The sequence below is a fragment of the Myotis brandtii genome, unplaced genomic scaffold, assembly GCF_000412655.1.
Source record: "Myotis brandtii unplaced genomic scaffold, ASM41265v1 scaffold133, whole genome shotgun sequence".
Classification (NCBI taxonomy): Eukaryota; Metazoa; Chordata; class Mammalia; order Chiroptera; family Vespertilionidae; genus Myotis; species Myotis brandtii.
In genome coordinates, this window is record NW_005354718.1 from 2,065,410 (window position 1) to 2,082,432 (window position 17,023).

At 37.8% G+C, this 17,023-nt stretch overlaps 1 protein-coding gene across 3 annotated transcripts in view; it reads right to left on the minus strand.

Annotated features, from left to right (window-relative positions):
* The window catches only part of INO80 (INO80 complex subunit), a 121,453-nt gene that overhangs the window by 69,128 nt on the left and 35,302 nt on the right, over nt 1-17,023 (minus strand). For 2 of the 3 annotated variants that reach the window (XM_014534798.1, XM_005860256.2), the window contains 10 exons: nt 15,950-16,009; nt 15,374-15,516; nt 13,364-13,448; nt 12,322-12,439; nt 10,422-10,507; nt 6,545-6,712; nt 6,211-6,344; nt 5,622-5,689; nt 4,820-4,913; nt 1,205-1,376 (listed from right to left, as the gene is read on the minus strand). In XM_014534798.1, coding sequence (XP_014390284.1) covers nt 1,205-1,376; nt 4,820-4,913; nt 5,622-5,689; nt 6,211-6,344; nt 6,545-6,712; nt 10,422-10,507; nt 12,322-12,439; nt 13,364-13,448; nt 15,374-15,516; nt 15,950-16,009 — 1,128 coding nt within the window. Of the gene's footprint in view, nt 1-1,204; nt 1,377-2,376; nt 2,471-3,178; nt 3,247-3,767; nt 3,902-4,101; nt 4,216-4,819; nt 4,914-5,621; nt 5,690-6,210; nt 6,345-6,544; nt 6,713-10,421; nt 10,508-12,321; nt 12,440-13,363; nt 13,449-15,373; nt 15,517-15,949; nt 16,010-17,023 lie in introns of all 3 variants that reach the window. The other variant, XM_014534797.1, reaches the window with a different exon arrangement.

The following is a 17,023-nucleotide window of genomic DNA, read 5'->3' on the forward strand; positions in this document are numbered from 1 at the left end:
CTATGGGGGGGAAAAAAGAGAAAAAACTGAAATAATTGGAACAAAAAAAATTAATTTTTAAAAAAAGAAACTATTGCAATAAAAAAAAAGACTAATGACCCATTAAATGTTTAAAAAGATACAAGAAAAATTTCCTACCTTCTAATCTAGTTGAGGAACTATAATATAAACATGCAAATCTCTTTTCAACTCTCCAGTGCTACCCATTTCATTGAGAATAAAATCCAAATCCTTAGCAATAATTTATGAGGCCCCCTAGGATCTGGACCTACATCTATTACCTTATTTCCTGTCACTTTCCCCTTCACCTATTTTACAATGGCCAATAATTACATGAAAAAGTACTCAACATCATTATTTTCCAGGATAATGCAATTTAAAACCATGAACTACCACCACAAATTAAAAAACATGGACTGAAAATACCAGTTATAGGCAAGGATGATGAACACAACAGCAAATCTCTCACAATGCTGGTGGAAGTGTAAATTGTAAAACCATTTTGGAAAACGTTTGGCAGTGACTACTAAATCTAAACATACATATACCTGATTATACAGCAATCCCATTTCTTTGGGACATAAACCCCAAAGTAATTAGTGCTTATGCTCATCAAAAGGCATGTACAAGAATGTGCATAGCCCTTTTAGTCATAATAGCTCAAAACTGGAAGCAATCTAAATATCCACCAACTGAACAGATTAATAGCATTAAAAAAGAATGCTATAATGCAACATAGATGAATCTCATAGATATAATATTGAGAGAAAGAAACTAGACACAAAAGAGTACATACTGATAATTCTATTTTCATAAAGTTCAAAAGACAAAAATAATCTGTGATAACAGAAGTAGTATAGTGATTATTTTCTTTATTGATTTGTTCTGAATGAGAGGTATTAAATGGGAAGTAGCATGAGGGAGACTTCTCTGGGTGCTAGAAATGTCCTATATCTTAATGTAGGTAGTTGTTGCACAAGTATTTTACACATGTATAAATTCCGAGAGTTGTGAATTTAAGGTCTGTGTTACAGTAAAGTTATATATAAAATATATGTTTATATATACATACAAATATCAATATACTGCTTCCACTCCTCTGGGAACTTTTGGCTCTGTCAGGCCATTATTTACTTTATTGCTTCTTTTACTGAAAAGGGAATGGAGTACTACTTGGATAGCTGATGCTGAAATAATTGCTTACCTTTAACAAAGGGCAGCTGCAAAGGTTGGGAAAGGAGAGTGGAAAATTAACTCCCAGAAGGAAATCCTTGTTGCTCAGATATCTCTGCTGGCTCTCCCCTTCTGGCTCTCCCCAGGAGCGCAGCTGATGGAGCCTGTAGGAGGCTTTCAGAGACAGGAAAAGAGCTAACCATCTGAAACAAATCACAGCAGACATGCTTATTCAGTGCTCCATGGAGGTTTGAGGGTAGTTCACAGCAGTGAGGAACTTTGTCTCTCATTAACATATCTCTTTTCTAAATATTGAGCATTTTAGAAACAGTTCTTTCCTACTTTGAGATAAAACCATTTCATATTTCCGTTCTATAAATTCTACCTTTTGCATGACTTGGATTGCTACTATGAAAACTAAAATCCTCCGTAAAGCTCATCTCAGTATTGAAGAATATTCAATCCTACCACAAAAACTCTATCATAAAAACATCCTCCTATTAGGGAGAGAGCTTTGCCTAATGAGGTCACTATTTATTACATAAAGGCAAGGTAATAAAATAAGGGAAAGCCATTATTACAAAGAATAAGATCATAGAACTAAGTTTCCCAGAACATTTAAGGCAGGCTATGCTGTAATCACTACTAACTAAAGGAATCATTACCCATCATTTGCCCTATGGAAGCGAATAAAATATAGCAGACTAACTAGAAATTAAGAAGACCTGAAGACCTGGTAGCACGTGGGAGGAGAGTCTGATGTTTTTATTTATGGTATATCATGAGGCATCCAGCAATTATTAAATGATCAAAAGAGAATTATGACTTCCTAATATAAATTTTCTTTTAAAAAATATTTTTATTGATATCAGAGAGGAAGGGAGAGGGAGAGATAGAAACATCAAAATGATGAAAGGGAATCACTGATCAGCTGCCTCCTGCACGCCACACACTAGGGATTGAGCCTGCAACCTGGGCATGTGCCCTGACTGGGAATCGAACTCTGACCTCCCAATTCAGAGGTCGATGCTCAATCACTAAGCCATGCCGGCCAGGCCCTAATATAAATTTTCAACAACACAAAAAGAATGAGAGGCTCTGTAAGATATAACATTAAATATTTAACCTTCATAGTATTCAACCTTTGTCCTTGTTAATTTCCAATGGCTCTCTCATCAAACAACGAGCAAACTCCTCACTCACCTGGCCAAAAGTCCCTGAAGCATGAGGTTTGCCATTTCTGCTGGCGATACATCAATAAAGCGAAGGAAAGAAAAACAGCTTTCTTCATTAACACCTAGAATATCAAAGGACAAAGTTAAACTCAATAACAAGCCAAGAGATAATACTCAACTAAAACCTGTTCGCTAAACTGCTGAATTTTGGCTTAATAATAAAAACATTTTAAAGATTCTGAACCACAGCTACTTTGATGAAAGTCAGGGTGTCATATTTTTGTACCACAATCTTAAGTAGACTAGGCAGACCTATGAGATATGGCACAGATGAGCTACAGTGAAGTTGGCTCATTAGTTACATTTGGGGTTTTGGATCCTTGGCTAACTGCCTTCTTCTTTTTATCATGCCAGACCAAAAGAAAAAGAAAAAAGCAAAGGACAGAACTAAGAGATTCTGAACCATTGAACCTTTGCCTTAATACTACAGACAATGTCCTAAGTTGAGAGGCTTCTTTTCCTTAGACTAATAAGAATCTTGCACTGTCTCTGTCATGTCTTAAGAGTATAAGAAATTCTTAAGAGTCAGGTATGAAATAAAGCTGGAAGGTCAACGTAATATTTTTTTATTGCTTCCTGTTATAGTCACAAATCATAGCATCTATAGATGAAGATGACTAATTTACTTAAATCTTATCAAGACTTTATAAATAAAAACCTAGCATGCAGGCAAACCACTATTAGTTCCAAATCCGTCATTCAACAAAACAAAGAGAAACATCCTGATAAATCCTTGGCAAACTTTCCTTCCCAAAGATAAAAACACATACCTTTTCTGTGAAAGAGAGACTGTTGGATATAGTCTGGTGCAAATGGAGAAAGAAGAACCCTTAACCACCTGTAAAGCAAGTAAATAAAGTAAATACAAACCCAAATTTATTTGATTTTTAAAAATATATATTTTTATTGATTTCAGAGAGGGAGAGGGAGAGATAGAAACATCATCAGAGAGAGAACAATTGATGGCTGCCTCCTGCACGCCCCTGACTGGGGATCGAGCCTGTAACCTGGGCATGTGCCTGACCAGGAATCAAACTGTGACTTCCTGGTTCATAGGTTGACACGCAACCACTGAGCAACACAGGCCTCTTTTACAGATCTCTTTTGGAGCAAGTGCATATTTGCACACAGGAGCATATTTCTCATTTGGAAAAGCAACTAGAAGTGGCTAGGGTCTTTAAGGTCATCCAGTTAGGTAAACCCTTGACAGTGCACAGATTTTCCTACCACAAGATCCCTTAACCCAGTTTAATTATGTTTTAGTGAGGAATTCAAACATTCTCCACTAAAATTTTCTCCACAATCCCACATATTACAAAAACACTCTTTTAGAGTAAACAGATAGTAATATTTGCTCACCTGTCTCGTGAATGGTTGAAGACCCTGATCTGTCCGTGATGGTAGATAAATTTTGAAATCTGGTATGGCTTTAGGGAAATATGAAATGGAGACCAAGTTTCTTGTCGTTCAAATAACTCTGGGTGATTACACACCTAAGAGAAAGGGAAAGAACACAACATTGTTATGTGCAAACATCACTCTATGAAATGATGGGGGATCCCAAACTTTGTGAATAAATACTCTGCCATTTTCATCTCTTTTTAACAACATTTATTTGGTATCAAGGTTAGAGGCCTTTTACTTGAAGTGGGTTAATAAAGACAATTCCAAGGCAACTGATCTAAGCTCTTACCTTTCTAAACTGCATGACCAGATTCATGAGGCTGCTGGTGGTGGTCTGTGCTTGCTGGGTAGAGCCCATAGAAGATTGCAATAAATCCTCAATAGAAATTTTGTTCTTTAGTGCCTCTAAGTTTCCAGAACATTTAAGGCAGGCTATGCTGTAATCACTACTAACTAAAGGAATCATTACCCATCATTTGCCCTATGGAAGCGAATAAAATATAGCAGACTAACTAGAAATTAAGAAGACCTGAAGACCTGGTAGCACGTGGGAGGAGAGTCTGATGTTTTTATTTATGGTATATCATGAGGCATCCAGCAATTATTAAATGATCAAAAGAGAATTATGACTTCCTAATATAAATTTTCTTTTAAAAAATATTTTTATTGATATCAGAGAGGAAGGGAGAGGGAGAGATAGAAACATCAAAATGATGAAAGGTAATCACTGATCAGCTGCCTCCTGCACGCCACACACTAGGGATTGAGCCTGCAACCTGGGCATGTGCCCTGACTGGGAATCGAACTCTGACCTCCCAATTCAGAGGTCGATGCTCAATCACTAAGCCATGCCGGCCAGGCCCTAATATAAATTTTCAACAACACAAAAAGAATGAGAGGCTCTGTAAGATATAACATTAAATATTTAACCTTCATAGTATTCAACCTTTGTCCTTGTTTATTTCCAATGGCTCTCTCATCAAACAACGAGCAAACTCCTCACTCACCTGGCCAAAAGTCCCTGAAGCATGAGGTTTGCCATTTCTGCTGGCGATACATCAATAAAGCGAAGGAAAGAAAAACAGCTTTCTTCATTAACACCTAGAATATCAAAGGACAAAGTTAAACTCAATAACAAGCCAAGAGATAATACTCAACTAAAACCTGTTCGCTAAACTGCTGAATTTTGGCTTAATAATAAAAACATTTTAAAGATTCTGAACCACAGCTACTTTGATGAAAGTCAGGGTGTCATATTTTTGTACCACAATCTTAAGTAGACTAGGCAGACCTATGAGATATGGCACAGATGAGCTACAGTGAAGTTGGCTCATTAGTTACATTTGGGGTTTTGGATCCTTGGCTAACTGCCTTCTTCTTTTTATCATGCCAGACCAAAAGAAAAAGAAAAAAGCAAAGGACAGAACTAAGAGATTCTGAACCATTGAACCTTTGCCTTAATACTACAGACAATGTCCTAAGTTGAGAGGCTTCTTTTCCTTAGACTAATAAGAATCTTGCACTGTCTCTGTCATGTCTTAAGAGTATAAGAAATTCTTAAGAGTCAGGTATGAAATAAAGCTGGAAGGTCAACGTAATATTTTTTTATTGCTTCCTGTTATAGTCACAAATCATAGCATCTATAGATGAAGATGACTAATTTACTTAAATCTTATCAAGACTTTATAAATAAAAACCTAGCATGCAGGCAAACCACTATTAGTTCCAAATCCGTCATTCAACAAAACAAAGAGAAACATCCTGATAAATCCTTGGCAAACTTTCCTTCCCAAAGATAAAAACACATACCTTTTCTGTGAAAGAGAGACTGTTGGATATAGTCTGGTGCAAATGGAGAAAGAAGAACCCTTAACCACCTGTAAAGCAAGTAAATAAAGTAAATACAAACCCAAATTTATTTGATTTTTAAAAATATATATTTTTATTGATTTCAGAGAGGGAGAGGGAGAGATAGAAACATCATCAGAGAGAGAACAATTGATGGCTGCCTCCTGCACGCCCCTGATTGGGGATCGAGCCTGTAACCTGGGCATGTGCCTGACCAGGAATCAAACTGTGACTTCCTGGTTCATAGGTTGACACGCAACCACTGAGCAACACAGGCCTCTTTTACAGATCTCTTTTGGAGCAAGTGCATATTTGCACACAGGAGCATATTTCTCATTTGGAAAAGCAACTAGAAGTGGCTAGGGTCTTTAAGGTCATCCAGTTAGGTAAACCCTTGACAGTGCACAGATTTTCCTACCACAAGATCCCTTAACCCAGTTTAATTATGTTTTAGTGAGGAATTCAAACATTCTCCACTAAAATTTTCTCCACAATCCCACATATTACAAAAACACTCTTTTAGAGTAAACAGATAGTAATATTTGCTCACCTGTCTCGTGAATGGTTGAAGACCCTGATCTGTCCGTGATGGTAGATAAATTTTGAAATCTGGTATGGCTTTAGGGAAATATGAAATGGAGACCAAGTTTCTTGTCGTTCAAATAACTCTGGGTGATTACACACCTAAGAGAAAGGGAAAGAACACAACATTGTTATGTGCAAACATCACTCTATGAAATGATGGGGGATCCCCAACTTTGTGAATAAATACTCTGCCATTTTCATCTCTTTTTAACAACATTTATTTGGTATCAAGGTTAGAGGCCTTTTACTTGAAGTGGGTTAATAAAGACAACTCCAAGGCAACTGATCTAAGCTCTTACCTTTCTAAACTGCATGACCAGATTCATGAGGCTGCTGGTGGTGGTCTGTGCTTGCTGGGTAGAGCCCATAGAAGATTGCAATAAATCCTCAATAGAAATTTTGTTCTTTAGTGCCTGATAGAGTAGCTTTTGTCGACTGGTCAGTTGGCAATACATTAGGATCTCAATCTAAAAATCAGTGAAAACATTTATATTTTGAAAAACAGTTTAGAAGGAAATTCAGTATCATCATAAAATTAAAAACACATGTAAGCCAGATGATTGAAAAAACAATATATGTATCTCTAGAAACACATTATCTCTATAAATCTGTGATGTGGTTAATTATCCAGAAATGTTTTTTTTTCCTTGACTCTCTTTCCGTCACTCAATCTACATGCTGTCCCTGGGAAATTTCTTCCATTTCCAATAGCACCAATTATTGCCCATCACAGTGACTTACACAAAAATATATCCCTAAACTCCCCTAGCCCCATACTGTCAACTGCCTACTACAATAAAATAGTACCACTCAGAGAGTGCACAGCAGTTTTATGTTTTTAATAAAAAAAAGGTTTTATTGATTTCAGACAGAGGAAGGGGGAGGGAGAGAGAGAAACATCAGTGATGAAAGAGAATCAACATCCATCGGTGTCTCCTACAGGGGATTGAACCCTAAACCTGGTGTGTGCCCTGACCAGGAATCGAACCGTGACCTCCTGGTTCATGGATTGATGCCCAATCACTGATCCACACCAGCTGGGCAAAGTAGTTTTATATGTCACATATCAGAAAACAATTATCTTTTCCACAATTTACTAAATTGATTAACAGCATTACCACTCACTGAGTTGCCCAAGAGAAACTTTAGTCAGCTTTGATTTCTTCTCTCTCTCATACCCCATGTTTAATAATTTCCTAAGTCCCTCAACTCAACCTAGAAATTTACTTATTTATTTTTATTTTATTTTATTATTGATTTCAGAGAGGAAGGGAGAGGGAGAGATAGAAACATCCTATATAATAAAAGCCTAATATGCTAAGTGTCCGGTTGTCCATTCAACCAATCAAAGCGTTGAATGCTAAGGCTGCTCAACCGCTTGCTATGACATGCACTGACCACTAGGGGACAGACAGTCAATTGGTCAACCAGTCACTATGACATACACTGATCACCAGGGGGCAGATGCTCCGACTGGTAGATTAGGTTGCTGCTGGGGTCCCGCCAATCGGGACTGAGCAAGATTGGCCGGACATGCCCTGGAGCCCTCCTATGGTCCCTCCCCGGCTGGCCAACTTCTTGCGTCCCTCCCAGCCCTGATTGTGCACCGATGGGTTCCCTCAGCCTGGCCTGTGCCCTCTCGAAATCCGGGACCCCTTGGGGGATGTCAGAGAGCCGGTTTCAACCCGATCCTGCAGGTCAGGCCAAGGGACCCCACTGGTGCATGAATTCGTGCACCAGCCTCTAGTCAATGATAAGAGAGATTCATTGATTGGCTGCCTCTTGCATGCCCCCTATTGGGGACTTCAACCGAGGCACATGCCCTTGACCGGAATCGAACCTGGGACTCCTCAGTCCATAAGTTGAGGCTCTAGCAACTGAGCCAAACCGGCTAGGGCTAGAAATTTACCTCTAACCACTTTTTATGACCATTCCCATTGTGTTATTCTGGAGTCTTCCTGCTGCCAGCCAGTCTCTCCTGATCCTAAAAAAAGTTTTCTTACAAATTTTGTAATTCAACTACTGAAAAAACCTTCAATGTACATTTCTGCCTATAGTAAAATATTAAAAATTCTCCAATAGGTAGAAAAGACCTTCCATAATCTAACCCACCCAATTGTCCCAGTCTTATTACTATGTCTTCCTACATACCTTAGCAAGCATGGTCTGAATAATGTTTGCCAAACATACTGTATATTTGAATGTTGCTCTACCTTTGTTCACATTGCTCTTGTTGCCTAGCACCCCTTTCTATAATTTTCCTAGTAAATGACAACTCGTTATTCCAGATCTACCTCACATGTCATCCCTGCTTTGATGCCATCTAAGAGAACTACTCCCTTATCTATGTTCCCATTATAGTTCACATAGACAATCATTGTATCTCTATGACACAGTATTAGTTATTTGTCTCCTTTGGAAATCTGAACAGAAACTGGAGACTTTACATATCTATAAGTACCAGTGGATGGCATGCAATAAATAACTATATTAAATAGTATTATTTACTAGATCAGAAACATTACTGATGCCTAAGAAATGTACACTATATACAGTGGTTAAGAACCATACTACATCTTCTGATCACCTCCCTACTGACCATTAACAGTATTATGACACTGCTATTGTTTTCTAAGTCCTCTGTGATAAAAAAAAAAAAAGCCTCAAGGATCCATTTTTTTAAATAAAGTATATTCCTTCTATCAGGTACATCTGTGTGACAGTGCTCTTTAATTAAAATCTGCCAGTTTCACAAAACAGCCACCAAGATTTTTTAAAAAGAAGTAAAACAAAGGTACACTGCTCCTTTCTTTGAAGGTGTGCATCACCACCACAATCTTCCAAAGAGAGTTACTAATTTCAAAACAATCCATCCTTCTGACAGTGATAGAGAAGAACTACCTGATATTATCAGGATCTGGAAAGCTGCCTTTGTTAGAAACAAGCAGACTCTGTGGAATATGGAAAAAACTCCAAAGGACTGAGAACTGGTAGAAAAAAGAAGGAAGGAGAATATGGGGAGAATTCACAGGAGAATTATAGAAGTCTGGTAAAGATACCTGGCCTGTGATATTTATAAACCAAAATTATTGGCTTTGTATGAGAAAAAATATTATAACCCAAAGCACATTAAATTTCAAACTCTAACTCTCAGTTGCAGAAATACAAGAGACAGAGGAACACATCTGACAACACCAGGATGATGTAATTTGCAAAATCTAGTATGTGGGAAACTCTATAGGACAAATAACTCAGTTTCTTCAACAACGAATGCAAGGGAAAGCAGAGGGAGGAATTAAAAGATACTTAAGCCCTGGTTGGTTGCTCAGTGGTTAGAGCGTCAGCCCAAGGACGGAATGGTTGCCGGTTTGATTCCCAATCAAGGGCATGTACCTTGGTGCAGTCTCAATCCCTGTCCCTGTCCGGGAGAGTGTGGGAGGCGACCAATCAATGTGTCTCTCTCACATTGATGTCTCTTTTTCTCTCTCCCTTCCTCCTTCCCTCTCTCCCTCTCACTCTCTCTAAAAACCAATGGAAAAATATGCTCAGGTGAGGATTTAAAAAGATAAAAAGACACTTAAGAGACATGTCACCCAAATGCTATGTGTGGATCTTGCTTGGATTCTGATTTCAAAAATCTAATTCTGAGAGTGAGAGTGAGAGTGAAAAAGAGGCGAGAATGAACTAGGGATATCTGAGCACTGACTGCTATGTAATACTACAATAAAGTAATTGTCATTTTCAGCAGGGGCAATAATATGCGGTTATGTATTTTTTAAAAGACCAAATATTTTAAAATACATATGAAAATTTTTATAAATGAAATAAAAGACATCTGGGATCTGCTTCAGAATAATCTAGAAGGGTGGGGATAGCCATGAGTTGATCACTGTTGAAGCTGTTTGGTGACTACAAAAAGGTACATTATATTATGTTTTCTACTTTCATAATATTTCAAATTCTCCATAAATGACTATAAAACAAAAAGAAAAATATTACTTGCTGTGATTATTTGACTCATATGAAATCTTTGATCCACTCAGGTTTAAAGGTCTTCTCTCAATCAAACTAATTACTTTTCAAGTAAACATTTATAAAGAAACATTTTTTTCTCCCTGGAACCCTAAGGTGGTGCCTATTAAGGCTTAATAAACTCATGAAGTTTTCTTTCCTTACCTTGTCAGACAATTCATTTTCTACATCTTTCTTGATTCTCCTCAGCATAAATGGCTTCAAGATCATGTGTAAGCGAGAGAGTTGATCTGAAATGCCAGGAGGACCCCCCCATAAGTAATACATTATTTCAATTTAACACAAACAAAAGAAAAGTCATAAACATCTCTCACTAAACTGTTTTAACACCTTTTGGCTTAATGATTCTATGAAAGAAGACTGAAACAAATTTTTTTCCCCAAGTAGGAGACCAAGGAATCTGAATTTTCCAGAGTATCTTCGTATAGTCAACTGGGCAAATGCATTTTGCTCTCACTCAGACCAACAAAGACCACCTTATTTTTATTAGAATGCACCTTTATAATGTTTAAGGAACATTTTTATCAATAAAATAGGGTTCTCATATAGGTCTAATGCAAGCTATCTGTGGTTCCCAATGTTCCCCAAAATCATGTTTTCAAATTATGTCATCAAATAACAACTTGTAGTATAAGAAATTACTAAGGACTTTTCTAATAGTTAAAAGATGTCACTTCATGTTTATGTAACAAACACATGATTCTCTTAAAAGATAATACTCAACAAGATCAATAGTACTGACACACAATGTTAAAAATGTTCACAGTAGAAACACATTTTAATATAAACAGAAACTAGTATTTTCAGTTTTTATCACAGGAAAAAGCCTTACCCCATTCCACAAAGAACAGAATTCTGATGGGAATTTTTCAGGCTCTATGTGGAAATCTGACTCTGCCTACTCTGCCTTGATTAGCCAACAATACAGTAAAACCTTGCTATACAGACTAATTTGGGTGAGGAGGTGTCTGTTAAAGCTGAAAGTCCGTTGCATAATAAAGTAGGTTTTCTGAATGCGAATGTTAAAAAATTGACAAATTAGTTTACCTGATTTACTCATGTAGACATGTTTGTGTAATTAAAATTAAGTATGTATGAAAAGTTTAACTTTCACAAAAAAGTTTTCTGTATGTATCACTGTAATTTTACATTTATACTAAGTGGGTCTAATAAACGTGTGCATTCACCAGTCACCTCAAGTAAACAAATGCATGCAGCTAGGGTGTAGCTTAGTGAACATGGAAACATCTGGCAAGGCATGCATTAAAACCGCTGCAGAAAGTCACACCACAACACAACAGAACCAATTACTGCGCCCAATGAGATGTGATCGCTTGCTAATCATTCACTGAACATTGTTTACAAGCGGTGACTCTTGGATTTAAATATGTAGAATATAGTTGTAGATATGTAATGTTTATTTTGGCAAAATTACTACAGTGCTTTAACAAAAACAACAAAAAACTTGATAATTTAATTATAAGCAAATCTTGGTTAAAAGCATTTTAAAATTAACAGGGTTTTAATTTTCACATATGACACATGGACCAGAAATTTTGTCCGCTAAATTGGAAGTCCTTTAAATCAAGGTCCACAAAATTGAGGGTTTACTGTACAGCAACATCACCTGAATCAATTAGTCCTTTTTTAAAGCCTTTTAAACATAAACAAAGTACATATTTTTTTTTTACTTTTAATATTGTTTATTCAACTTGATTGCTAAAGATAATGTCCTTCAAACATGAAAAACTGACCTAAACATGACATCTGAACAAAGGACCATAATAGCTTCTAGTTACTGTATCTATTATTAAATTGTTCTTTTTATCTCAATTACTTCTTTCTCTTTAGACAAATATCCCAATCAAGAGGAACCTGTTCTTTTTTTTCTTTTTCTTTATTAAGGTATTACATATGTGTCCCTATTCCCCCCAACCCCAACCAATCGTAAGTATATGAGAAGAAAATTCTACATATAGAAAAAGCATACAATTAAGTCTTTGTCTAAACTGATCCATAGAAGAAAGTTCATAAAAGTACTCACTCTCATCAATGGCAGATTTGTTTTCGGCATGGCTCTCAATGTCCTTGGAAAACCACTCATTAAATTCCTCATGTGAATCAAATAATGTTGGCATAATGAAATGCAGCAGAGCCCAGAGCTATAAACAAAAGAAAAGTGAAATAGCTGCAGAGCAACAAAATGACAGTGTGAGGGTTTGGAGAGAGAGTGAAAGTTGCAGGTATGTGTGTATGTCTGTGTCTCAGTGCATGTGTATGTGTGAGTGAATGAGAGGGACAGAAACAGTGTATGGGCACATACCTCATCACCCAATACTAATTCTATAAAGTGCTACGCAAAATGTAGTTACTTTTCAATGAATTTCGAACTAAAAGTCTGAAAGTGCACGTCCACCTCAGATTTTGCGGTGGAATAGTTTTAAAGATCTTACACATATTAAAAAACCCATTCCACAATTGTGTAACATCTGAGGTAACATAACTTGCTAATAATAACTCCAGATCAGGGGTTAACAAATTATAATCTGTTGTGCCAAGTCTGGTCTGCCATCTATTTTTACAAATAAAGTTTTAGTGAACATAGCCACATTTACTCATTTATGTATCATCCATGGCTGCTTACATATTATAATGGCAAGGTTAAATAGTGTGACAGTGACTGTATGGCCAGTAAAGTCTAAAATATTTACTATCTGGCTCTTTACAGAAAGTTTTCTAACCCCTGTTATAGAAGATCAATTATCTTCCTAAAGAAAAAAATGTTACCTTTTCATTCTAGCATAAAAACATCTCTGCTTTGGATGGGTAGCATCCCTAATGTGGTCACTGTTTATTACATAAATACAAAGAAATAAAGTAACTTATTTGCTTTTTGCCAGAGAATTAAAAAATAGGAATGATGCCAAAAAACCCACTTAGGGTAAGCTATGTTCAAATTCTTCTTTATGTGGGAATTATAATTTGCACAGAGTACTAATACTCAAGGTTGGCATGTGTGAAGACTTCTATTCTCTGCTGGAGCCATTCTGTTTAATGCAGACCTAAAACTGAGACCTAGTGCCTACCTCTGCCATGGTGTTCTGAATGGGGGTCCCAGTTAGCAGAAGCCGATTCCGACACTGGAACTGCAAGAGGATCTTCCAACGAACACTGTCCAATAAGATGAATTACAAATTCCAAGTTAGCTATAAATCTTTCTCCACCCTACCAAGTCCCCATATTTCTAAAAATGTTTTCCAAAAAAATAACGAACACTCAGAATCAACTACTCCACTATGTACACAATTGAAAAATATTATTCAACAAAGCTGAGGACAGGACATTTCAGAGGACTGATTTCTGCCTCTATACTGAAAATATGGGACTAGGCTTTAGGAAAAAAAGCCCCAAACAGGCAGAGAGGGATCCTTTCTGGCTTGATAAAACTCCTCTTTGTGCTGACACAAACCAGTTCATTATAAGGCACTTATCTGTAGTAGGAAGCTTTAAAATTGATTTTAGGGAAAGCCCATGAGAAGAAAATGCAAAGAGAATATATCATCTATGGCTATGAACATTTCCTACTTTGAAATAGTGCAATATGAAGTAATGCCCTTCAGATGATGTAATGTTCTATGGAAAATACCATCCTGCCAGTTAACATGGACCTTTAAAGAAGTCCTATGTGTTCACCAACAGTTAATAAAAATGCCTCAAACTCAAGGTTTAATACTACTGAATAACACTTTATAGCCAAACACTCGTTTACTATTCAGTTTGGAAACTTAAAAGTATTAGAATATTTTTCCTGGCTGGTGTGGCATACTTCACTGGAGGGTTGCCGGTTCAATTCCTGGTCAAGGGCACATACCTGGGTTGCAGGTTCCATCTTTAGCCCGAGTAGAAGTGCATGAGGGAGGCAACCAATTGATGTATCTCTCTCACATCCATGTTTCTCTCTCTCCCCCTCTCTCCCTCTCCTCCAGTCTCTCAAAAAAAAAAAAAATCAATAGAAAAAATATTCTCGGGTAAGGATTAACAACAAAAAGTTATTGGAATATTTTAAACATATAAGTTCCAATAAAAAGATTCTTGGGGAATTCTAATACCATCCAGGGACTAGGACAACTTGCATAAAGCAGACAGAACCTACAATCCACATAAATGTAACATTCTACTTCCTACTAAGACCTCCTGTCTAAAATAATCTCTCGAGGAAAGGGCAGGCGCCCCTTCCTCCACAAAAATTTTCCTTGAAGAACAAAGATCTATTAAAATGTCATAATTATTGAGTAGGAAAACAGAATGAGAAAAATCCTTGTATTTTAAACATTAATATTTATGTTCCATGAAAAATGCAAAAGGGAACTTCTGACTTCTGGTCAGATGAATGGCTTATGGGGAGACCATATCATTCCATCTTCTGAAACCTCTCTGATCTTTATTTTCATGTGTGTATATAGCACACAGATACAGTTGACCCTTGAACAACATGGGTTTAAACTGTGAGGGTCCACTAACGTGGATTTTTTTCCAATAAATATAGTAAATGTATTTTCTCTTCCTTATAATTTTCTTAGTAACATTTTTGTTGTTGTTGTTTTTCTTGTTAATACTCACCTGAGGATACTTTTTCCATTGACTTTTTTTAGAGAGTGAAGGGACGGGGAGAGACAGAGAGAAACATTGGTTTCCTACCGCACTTGCCACAATGGGTCCAGGGATAGAGCCTACAACCAAGGTACAAGCCCTTGACCAGAATCGAACCCATAATCCTTCAGTCTGCAGACTGACACTTTAACCACTGAGCAAAACCAGCTAGGGCAGTATCATTTTCTTTTCTCTAGCTTACTTTATTGTAAGAATTCAATATATAATACATGTAACATACAAAATTTGTGTTAATCGATTATTTATGTTATTGGTAAAACTTCCAGAGTTTGGAGAGTCAAAAGTTTTATGAGGATTTTCAAGTGCGAGGAGTTGGGGGGACTGATTTTGGCACCCTTAACCACCACACTGTTCAAGGGTCAACTGTATATCATATTTCTACATATCCTCAGTCCAAGGAGTTTGGGTTCTACTACTCATGTTACCTGGAACTACTCTTGAGTGCCTGAGCCTCGTCCAGTACCATGTACTGCCACTTGACCCGCTGGAAATACTTTACATCCTGCACCACCAGCTGGTAGCTGGTGATAACCACGTGGAAGGGAGCATCCTGAGTGTAAAGGGTCTTCTGTAAATATAAGAGGACAAGGGCGAAAAGAAATAACAATTCATATGAGATAATGAGGAATACATTGTATTTTCTAAGGCCAAGTTTATGATAGCTCTAAAGATGTGCTTCTCCCACCTGGGAGATGTACAGTGAATTAAACAACTGTTTTTAAAGTAGGACCTTAATCACGAATCATCATAAAAACTAGTATTTAGCTTATTAAAGAAAAAAGTTCTTATTTAATCCTGGACTTCAATCAAATCCAGCTGACTGTCTATAATAGGAAAAACATCATAACAATGTAAAAGAAAAAAAGTGCACTTGCCTAGTGCCAGAAATATATAAGAAGATTTTGTATATGAGAAATTACTCAAATCAATTGAAGAAATAATGATTTCATATATATACATGTGTGCTTGTATATGTATATATTCAGTAAGCTGAGAGTTACCTGACTCCAGAATCTCCTTATGACTTTTCTATCATGAGGATTTCCCCAATATGGTAGCACCTGGAAAAGGACCAATACATTACTCAGAAGGATTTTAAAAGAACCTAAAACAAAATAAAGCTAGGAATTCCTCTTCTGTCATGGCTTGACTAGTACTCCTCCTGCTGACCAAATTAAAAACACATATTCAAAACATCTGTTTGAAAGTATCAAAGAGCTAAGCTACTGAGGCAATGGAGAATTAAAGAGACAAGATCCAGAAAAGAAAGCAAGCCGAGAAAGGAAATCCTGTCACCTGTACATGGTCCCCCTGAAAGTGATCCTTTCCAAAAGTTCTGGTTGAGAGGCTAAGAAACTGAGCAGAGGTTTTTTTTGTTGTTTTTCCTTAAGAGATGTGGAGCCCACAGGACAAAAACTGTAGTCCAAGGAGGAGGGATTCTGATAAGCATCAACCTCCTTGGCCTTAAGTTAGGATCAAAGAATATATACACACTAGAGTCCCGATGCACAAAATTCGTGCAAGAGTAAGCCTTCCTTCCCCTGGCTGCAGGCACTAGCTTCCTTCTGGACCCGGGACCCAGGCTTCCCTCGCAGCCCTGGCTTCATCCAGAAGGACGTCCAGTCTAATCAGCATATTATGCTTTAATTATAGACTAGAGGCCCAGTGCACAAACATTTGTGCACTCGGGGGGGGGAGGGGGTCCCTCAGCCCGGCTTGTGCCCTCTCGCAGTCTGGGACCCCTCGGGGGATGCCCACCTGCTGGCTTAGGCCTGCTCCCCGGGGGATCGGGCCTAAGCTGGCAGTCAGACATCCCTCTGGCAGCCCGGCAGCCCTCGGGGGATGTCCACTTGCCAGCGGGGAGCAGACCTAAGCTGCAGTTGAATATCCTTAGTGCTGCTGAGGAGGCGGGAGAGGCTCCCACCACCACCACTGTACTGGCAGCCATCAGCCTGGCTTGTGGCTGAGCAGAGCTCCCCCTGTGGGAGCGCACTGACCACCAGAGGGCAGCTCCTGCACTGAGCATCTGGCACCTGGTGGTCAGTGTGTGTCATAGTGACCAGTCATTCCCAGTC